Source organism: Neospora caninum, chromosome IX (assembly GCF_000208865.1).
Source record: "Neospora caninum Liverpool complete genome, chromosome IX".
Classification (NCBI taxonomy): Eukaryota; Apicomplexa; class Conoidasida; order Eucoccidiorida; family Sarcocystidae; genus Neospora; species Neospora caninum.
Window position 1 is genome coordinate 3,905,962 of NC_018390.1, and position 9,155 is coordinate 3,915,116.

General features: G+C 59.4%; 1 protein-coding gene and 1 non-coding gene across 2 annotated transcripts; one reads left to right on the forward strand and one right to left on the reverse strand.

The window, feature by feature from the left end:
- Positions 1-1,831: 1,831 nt before the first annotated feature.
- On the reverse strand, positions 1,832-1,911 carry NCLIV_t110010. The gene has a single exon. It is a non-coding gene; the product is annotated as a tRNA-Leu (tRNA).
- A 964-nt stretch (positions 1,912-2,875) lies between these two features.
- Positions 2,876-8,508, forward strand: NCLIV_043100 (putative zinc finger MYND domain-containing protein; the record flags this gene model as incomplete). Its single annotated transcript, XM_003881226.1, has 5 exons — positions 2,876-3,821; positions 4,436-5,331; positions 5,915-6,032; positions 6,368-6,481; positions 7,100-8,508. 5 exons carry the CDS (start codon positions 2,876-2,878, stop codon positions 8,506-8,508), a joined length of 3,483 nt encoding a protein of 1,160 aa, XP_003881275.1.
- Positions 8,509-9,155: the final 647 nt, after the last annotated feature.

Consider the following 9,155-nt stretch of genomic DNA (forward strand, 5'->3'; position numbering starts at 1 on the left):
AAATTTGTCTTGCAGGAAATTTAAAATGGGGTGAGCGGCAAGAAGAGCCCTCAATTGTGTCAATTGCATTTCCCGTACTACCGGTTCATGCATTTGTGCGGCGAAGATCTCCCATGAGCGTCGTAGATTACTTCTTTGCTCATCAGTGCATGTGCTCCAGATTTATCTTTTCTCCGCTGCATGCGGGTCATACGCACTCCGCGTGGACACTCGATCTGTCGTTGCCTCTCGCGTTTTCCAACTTTTCCTCGCTTTCCCCAGTGCCACGAATCGGTGGTGCTTATGGGGAGTGTGAGGAAGAACCGCGGCCATCTTCCAAGCGGAACAAAGGCACCGGCAAGAGTAGCGAGCCGGAGCCTGCCGTTTTGAGTCGCAGTGTGTGTGTGTGTCTCGCTGCTCGCGCGCAGCGCCCTCCCGCCGAGAAAGCGTTTTTTGCGCTGGGCCCAGGAGGCCACAACCACTGACTACAACGCCAAACATTCTCCGGAGAGGAGCGGATTGACTCTTGCGGGTCAGGAATGCTTTTAAATTTTCTGGCAAACGTGCCTACCGCCGATGGCGTGGGTCTTCCCAGCACACCCCCACCCCGCTCGATGTACATACACCTGGACGGATTTGTGAGCTCGATCGCTCGGCGTTCACGAAAGTCCAAGAAGCGAGTACAAGGAGAAATAGAGACGCCCCGAAACGGTTCTCCTTGGTAGCAGAGGAGGATGCCAGAGAAGGCAGACCGCAGTTTTTGCGGGATTTTGGAAGCGTCACAACAGCAGCATGTGAGTCTGCCAAACCCTCCCACAAAGGAAGGACATGGACCGGAGCGAACAGACGACTAGATTCACACAGTCCTGCGCAACTGCCCTCGCCTTTCAGAGATGGAAAAAACGTGTACCGTGCTTTTTCTGCACTTATGAGTAGCCCTCTCGCTACAGCCCCACCCAGACGCTTCCGCGACACCACCCGAACGAATCTCTCGGCTCTCTGCGGGGTTTTCCAGCTGGAAAGAACCAAAACTGAGCTCAAGTCCGGGAAGGATTAGGGATACGTGTTCGCCCTGCTGCGGAGTCAAAAAGTCAAAAACCGAGCTGCAGAGAGGCCTCTCAAAGACCTGAACATTTCTGAAGACCGCGATAGGGAGCGCAGGTGCCCACGGCCTCGGCAAAGACTCCTGTGTCTGGTGCAGCTTCGCTCTTGCCACGGCGATCTCACGGTTGACAAGAAGACATGTCTCCTCCACAATGTGTGTAATCCGCAGTCGCTTGCGGCAGCTGCGTCTGTGGTTCCGTCCCCCATCCGCGTTGTTCACATTCAACGGGGGGGGGGGGGGGGAGGGCGGGCGGTTGCCTGCTGGAGATCAGCTGTCGGATGGTTTCCCGGAATTTCCTCGGTCCACTCTCCATCACATAGATGCTGCCACGAGACCTGTCATAAAGTCCACCAGCATCACCGCGTGGGCGCATGAAAAGCTGTGTCGCATCGTGCATCCAAGTCAGAGCCGAGTCGAGCGACAGCAGTGTCTTGGCGCGCCGGATTCTTCCTTAACGGACAGCCCAGGGAAACATCAAAGCGACAGAGATGCCACGAAGCCACCACCTTTCCACTCTGCGGGGGCGTTTACGGAGAAACAGTTCCGCTCCCTCCTGTGAAAAAGTGCCTACCGTTAAACGAGGCTGGTCCAAGCCTGTTCACTGACTGTTGCTCGGATCCCGCCAAACCGAAAATACTGGGATGCTAAATAGGGCAATCTTGAAAAGAAATAAAACAATAGAAGGTCGCCGAACTGAAAAAGGGACACAAAAATGGCCGCAAAGAGAAAATCGGAACAGAAACGGCATGACAGAAGTGGGGTTCGAACCCACGCCCTTTCGGACTGCGGCCTTAACGCAGCGCCTTAGACCACTCGGCCATTCTGCCGTTGGTCTAGCACGGACAGGATCTCTCAAAGCTGTGCCGAGGCCGGAACTAAACAAATTATGCCAAAGATTCTCTTATTTCCGTCGCAAATGTGCTTGACTCTTCAATTTCGATTCACTTTTTATCCACCTTGAATCCTCCGCTTTTCCGCAACTTCCCAAGGAGGTCGATCAGCGCCATGTGCTGTCGGTCGTAGCCTGCACGGCGGAGACACATGCGGGGAAGAGACTGTCGCGGCGCCCGCCCTGTCTCGGCTCCTTCGTCTTCCCCTCCACACTTCTGGTCACTTTCCCTGTCCTCCGCAGCATCTGATGCCTCTGTGTTTGTTCTTCCTTCGTGGTTGCCTCTCAGTGTTTCCAACTCGGCCTGTCTGTTTTCGGCCTGTCGGCTCTGGACCGAGACACCGCGAGGGAAAAGCACACTGTTCTCCGGAATTCTCGGGGGCGCATGCATGGGAGACGCTGCGAAACTCGACAAAGCCGAGCAGGCGAACCGAAGCTGTCACACGATGGCTGTATCTACCTTGGTTTGTGTCGTCGGTTAGGTTCTCTTGTCTGTGGACGGCGATTTGTTTTGCAACTTCAACGGGACAGGAAGGGGAAAACAGAGGCGGCGAGGGCTGCCGGCGGAGAGGTTGGATCTACATCGAGACACCCGCACGCCACAAACCTTTCGCTGCTCTGTGCTCTCAACCCGAAGGACCGTCTCGCTGGGCGACCTCGTCATCAGGCTGTGTTCCCCTTTGTTCGTTTTTCTCTCGCCTCCGATTTCGGCCTTTTCCCATCCCTCTCCCGTACTTTGTGCACGTTTTCCTCTCCCTCAACTTTCAATCGATCCCCACTGTCCCCGCGAATCGCCCTCCGATTCCGCGGCGCCCAGACCTCCCCTGTCGCGCTCTCAACTCTGTCTCGGTTCTGATCTCCCCGCGCTCTTGTCTTCCCTCCTTCGTGTGCAAGCACTGGCCATGGAGGAAGGTCGCGCGGCGTCCACCGCTGCCGCCCGGTCGTCCCGCTCCGACGCGCCAAAGGCGGTTGAAGAGCTCGTGTCCAAAAATCTAGAGGAGATATCGCAGTTCTGGAGATGCCTCGAAAGGGAAGGACTGGAGACGCAGCGAAGATGCAAGAAAGTCGACTCGCAGGATCTCCTCCTGCAATTCCTCCACCAGATGCCGTCCGCGTCGTCGACTGCCGTGGACGAGGGAGGACAGGCGAGCGCTACCCCGCTGCCGGTACCGCTCGCTCCCTTTCCCCGACACCCGGGCACAGGCTCAGCGGCTGACGCCAAGGCCGAGGCGGCGAAAGATGCAGAAGTCGGCAAAGAGAGGCAATCCCCCGGAACGGAGACACCGCCAGCAGAGGCCGAGGCCATGAAGAATGCCGGAGAGCCTCACTGGATCCCCGGATGGATTCCTCTCCTCCAGGACGCGCTGGGGAACTGGAGCGGAGACGCGAACGCCCCTCCGGAGTCTCCTACCGCTCCGTCGTCTCCGCCCTGCCGCATCGAGGAGGCTTCCGCGGCGCTCGCTGCGCAGCACTATCAGTTGGTTTTCTCGACTGTCATGCTCCGCGACTCCTCCTGGTTAGCCTCGGCGATCGACATGATTGCAGAGGCTGTCTCGCTTCTCCCCGACGGCCTTCTGGCCAAGGCGGTCGAGGACGAAAGGCGGAAAAGGATCGGTGCATCGCCTGGCGACGCGTCCCGTCCCGCCCTCGCGCCGAAGACCGAGGCGTCTCCTCCGGGTCGGTCCAAAGCGGGGAAGAAGGCCCACGGCACCGGAGGCGACGGCAGACGCGCCGAAGAAGAAGAAAAGGAGGAAGCAAAAGTCGAGGCCCTCGGCCGACTCATCGAGACCGAGTGTCTGATGATTATGGACGATTACTTTGTAAACCACTTCGAAGCGAGACTGAAGGGTAAGCAAGGGAGACGGAGGGGACAGACGAGCGAGAGGGAGACTGAAGAGAGGAAGGGAAGAAGCTGGGAGCACGGGAAGGACGGGAACGCGGCGCAAGTCGCGGCAGAGGAACCACACGCACCCCACCGGGAGGAAGGACAAGGAGCGCGGGGCGCGGAGAAAAAGACAGGCTGGACGGGGAAACAGAGCACGTCTCCTCTAAGGACGCGTAACGTAAGGGAGCGCCCAGTGAAAGCAAAGGAGCTAGGAACGCGAGGGAACTGTAACGACGCGCATTCCAGGGGTCTCGGGAGAGGGACAAGTTAGCGCAAAGCGCAAGCGATTGCCAGGCGGGAAAGACGAGATCGTGGTAGGCGGATCTCGAGAGTTCATCATGCTGAGTGGCAGACGGGCAAAAACTCCACCACCAGGAGCCAGGAGGAAGAACGAATGCGTTTTTCGTTTGTCGCGATCCCCTCTCCCCGCGCAACCCAACCTCGGCCATTTCCACGGTGTGCGTTGCAGCGCCTGTCCCGCTCCCTGCTTTTTTGTCCCCGCCGTGTTTCCCGAATCTGCCTCTTTTGTTTTCTCTCCTCACGTGCGCGGCGTGTCTCGGTCTGCCTCCTTTTCCAGCAGACAATGTGTCTTCCCCGGTTCCTCCTCTGGCCCTCGCATCTGCGCGGAAATCGGCGTCTCCTGCGAACCCCTCCGCCTCTCCTTCCTCCGCCTCTCCTTCCTCCGCCTCGTCCTCTCCGTCGGTGGTAGTGACGACTGGCATCGCAGCCCTCCCCGCAAGCAAAGAGAAGCGGCTGTTCCGCGCAGTCGCCCACCTGTACCTTTTGGGCGTTCTCTGTTCCTCTGAGCACTGCGTGGCGATCTCTCGCTCGCTGAATTCGCACCCACGCCTTCTTCGCTCGCTTCCTCCCCTTCTTCTCCTCTGCGCAAAGCGCGGCGGATTCCTCGCTGCAGCGGTCTGCCGCGCGCTCCTCCACTTTGCGGCCACAGGCAGCGGCCGCCCCGAGAGGCACGCGGCAGAGACGCGCCGCTCAGGGACGGAGACACCGCCGGCTGGCGAAGCGGCAAACCGGGAGGAAGCAACGGCGAGCGAGAAGACGCACCAGGAAGCGAGAGTGGGCCAGGAGGCAGCCGTCGGCTCGGCTTGCGAAGAGGCAGGTTCCGGCGCTCCATCAGGGTCGTGTGCAGCTTCTGACGGGGCAAAACAGCTAGGAAACGGTGCGGAATCCGCGGAAACGCAAGGCGAGGCGAAAGGTGAAGGCGCGAACGGTGAAACGCAAAGGAAGGACTTGATAGATTTGTACGGCGACACAATCATCACGTTTTTGCATCTGTGTTTGCGGGAGCAAGCGGTCGATCCTCGAGGCATCAACGCCCTAGGGTTCTTCTTCCTCGCTCCCGCAGTTCCACTCCTTTTGCAAACAGTGAGGCTCCGAGAACGAATCATGGCGCCAGGAGAAAAAGGCAACCGCCACCAGCAAGTCCTCGGATGGTACCTCGAAGTGCTTCTCAAAGTAAGTCGATCTGAGGCCTCCTTTTTCGGTTCCCAAGTCAGATCCAGGGAACTCTATTCACGTGACACAGACAGGCGCCACATAGATGTATTTGCTGCGTTGTATGGGTGTGTACAGTCGTATAGGAATCGGTAGCAGCTTATCTGTTGGAAGCCTCGGTTCTCACTTTGCGCCCGGTAGTCTGTCGCTACAGGCGTCCTTCCTGCCTGTACCTTTTTTCTGTCTCGCTATTTGCCGGAAAGCAGGCGAACACATGCCCACGCCAGGATGGAGTCGGAATTCTCCTCAGAGGCCTCGGCTGCCTCATGCACACGTAGCGCGATATCTCAATGTACGCACGCATATGGGCACACGCATGGATATAAACATCCACGTAAATACACAGGCAATATCTATCTATCTATCTATCTATCTATCTATCTATCTATCTATCTATCTATCTATCTATCTATCTATCTATCTATCTATCTATCTATGTGCATGTATATGTATATGTCTCTGGGCACATGACTGCTGGCGCGGGGCGCTGTATCACGCCCCATGGCGTCTTGCCGTTCCAGTATGCTGTGGGGTGTCTCTTCAGGCGCTGACCGACCCGCAGTTTCGCATATTGGCCTCGGGCAATCTCCAGCTTGCGCGCTACGTGTGCGAAGTTGTCCTGGAGCTGGCGGCTTCCGCGGAAGGCTGTACCCTTTTGCAGAGTAACAAACTGGGCTGGTTCGTCCTGTGGCGCACCGCAAGAGAGCTCTGGAAGGCGACGTGGAACAGAGGTATCCCAACCCGCCCAGAGACCAAACAAGCAGCTGAACAAACTAGCAGAGTGGCAGTGAACGCGAGCGCGGTCTTCTCGTCAACGCAGCTCGACCAACCGCTCGGGGGGGGGGGGGGGGGGCTCTCGGGAATGCACGCGGAGGCTTGAGAGTGAACGGGCAGAGAGGAGGGACTGTAGGGGATTCGCGATCACGGCGAGGACGAGGCAACCTCGTCGGACAGGGCTGCACGAGTTCGCTTTGCTGTCTTGCGCTTCCGTTCGCAGGCGAACACGCAGCGTGGGAGTTGATCATGACCAAGAGCATCCGCGGGAATGAACCCGTCGACCGGGAACAGATCGCGACACTCTGCATGTGGGGCACCAGCAGCTCAGAAGGAGGTACGCACAAATCACAGCTGCATTACATTGGTTTACGCGAACCACATAAACACGTCGCTTTTTACAAGTCTGTAAATCTGTAGATCTATATAGATGTGTAGATATAAATGTGTATATGTTGTCTATTTGTGTTTGCACGTCTGTGTGTATATGGGTGCATATGTATTTCTTTTGTCGAGTGTACGCCTGTGCGTTGTGCAGGCAGAGTGTGTCCTCGGCTGTGCACCACGCAGACTGCGGCGTCGAGATACACACTTCACGTCTCCCCACCTTTCCTCCCTCCATTCCTCTGTGGCTTTGTGTCCTTCCCTCGTCGCTCTTCTCGTCCTCGTTCCGTCTGTGTCGGGTAGTCCACAGTGTTCCCGTTGAGACGCACTGCATGCACAGTCCGCGGCGCCTCCTTTCCCTGCTCTTCCCTTGGCGCGTTCTCGTCAAGGCCTCGCCCTCGCGTATCTCCCTCCCGCCTCGTGCGCCGTCGTCGCCCAGCTCGTGCCTCTCTCGCTTCCTTTCTCTTTGCTTCGCGTTCTCTTTCTCTCTTTCTCTCCTTCTCTGTTTCGCTCCTTTCCGCCGGCCGTTCTCCCAAACTGCGAGGGTGTTTTCTCGGTCCCGGTGTCGCAGGCTGCGCGTACTGCCTCCGGTCGGACAACACCATCCGCTTCCTGCGGCTCTTCCAGTCGCCGCATGCGGAGGACGTGCCGCTCTCGCCCGAGGCGCAGGCGGAGGCGAATCACCTGAAGCAGTTGCACCAGGAACTGCAGAGGGACTTGGCGGACGCAGAGAAGGGTGTAGCTCTGAGGAAGCGGCGACAGCGCGAGGCGCGGGCGCAGGGGGCGGCGCGGACTGACGGCGGCCAAGAAGACGTGGCGGAACACGACGCGGGGCGAGAGATGCGCCTGGCCCTCTCGCCGTATCTCCAGCGCGCGCGGCAGGAGCTGGAGAAGCGACGCGCGGCGCGGAAGAAGCGGGCTGACGAAGCGGAGAGGGAACGGGAGAAGTTGCGCCGCGAGCAAAGCGAGAAAAAGGCTTGGGACGCAGAGCCGCTCACGAGCCGACGGAACGAGATCGCTCGGCTCTGGCAGGCGGCGCGCGACAGCGTGAGGGAGCGCGACGGAGCGGATGCCGCCCAGGCGGGCGAAAAGGTCGACGAGGCGAGGGGCGACTCGGCTGGCAGAGCTCTCGACTTGTCCCCCGCTCTCGTGTGCGCTCTGGCGTGCGTCGGTGTCCAGGCGCCGTGGCTGATGCGCGCCGTTCAACTCGGCTGCGCGAGATCCCACCGCGAAGGGACCGGGACGCCGCACGCCCAGACACTGGACGGCATGAGCCGGAAGAAGGGGAGTCGAGGGAAGGGAGACTCCGTGAGATCCAAGGCCAGTCAGAAGAAACAGAAAGAGAAGACCGGCCGCGGACAAGGCGACGGAGACGCGGAGCCTGGCGAGCCCCCGTCTCCGAGGTCTGGCGACGTGGTTGGCAGCTCGACCGGCGAGGCAGCGGCGGAGCGCGGTCGAGAAGGGAACGCGCTGGAAGCCGAGGAGACAAAAGCGACTCGCGAAGGCGGAGATGGCGCGCGCGTCACGCGTCAGCCTGCTGCCGCTGCCCCGCAGCCGACTGAGGATGTTCCCGCACGCTCTCGAAACGCGACAGACGCCGGCAAAGCCGAGACTTCCCGGTCTTCGTCGCCGTCTCCAACGTCTGTCTCTTCGCTTCCAACTGCGCCTTCGCCGTCTGCGCCGGTTCTCTCGCAGCCCTCACCCTCGTCTGCCGGTGCCCCGTCGCCCTCGGGCTCCGTCTCGCCCTCGTCTGCCGGTGCCCCGTCGCCCTCGGGCTCCGCCTCGCCCTCGGATGGCGGCCTGCATGCGCGCAGAGACGCGGGGGGGGCGAGCCTCGGCGGTTCCCAAGACGCGAAGCTCGTCCTCACGCCCTGTCCCGCGTGCGGCTTGGTGGAGTATTGCTGCGAGGAGTGTCGCGTCAAGGACTTGCCTCTGCATCTCTTCATCTGCACGGCGGCGAACCCGACTGCCGGCGCGTGAGGCGAGGAGCCCCGCGACGAAATCAGTCGTCCGCTTAAAACCTCGCGGTTCCGTTAGCTGCTTGCGATGCGGCTGTGGCGCCGGCTTCTTCTCTCCCTACTCTCTCCTCTTTCTTTTTGCCGCCATACAGCTCCACCAAAACGATTAATATGTTCATGTATATATGTGCGTGCAGTTGTTACTCATACGCCATCGTGTCGATGCGTCTAAATGTGTGCATGTATCCACGAGACTGGTGTTAGTGTTCTGTGTTTCGCCCGCGGCCTGTCTGTGGAGAGAGCCGAGAATCCCTGTAGCGCGGGTGTCTGTTTGAAGTGGCAACGTGTGTAGTGTGCATTTTTATCACATGTGTTGTGTCGCGATCTCCCGCACTCTGAAGATCATGCAGTCGTGGGCGTCTTGTCGCTCGACGTTTCTCCTTTTTCCTGTTCACGTCTCTCAGTCGGCCTGGCCATCACGGGTTCCTCGCACCCTCTTCGGTGTGTTCACCTCGGGCTCTCATCATTCCCCGACTCGCTTGTGCTTGGCACATCTGCTGTCTAACCGTCCCTGGCGTCTAAATACGATAGATGCCTCCTAATCCTCGCCCCCTTTCTCTTCTCTCAGCCACTGCCTCGCCTTCCCCCCCTTCGCTCTCCACGGGGCTG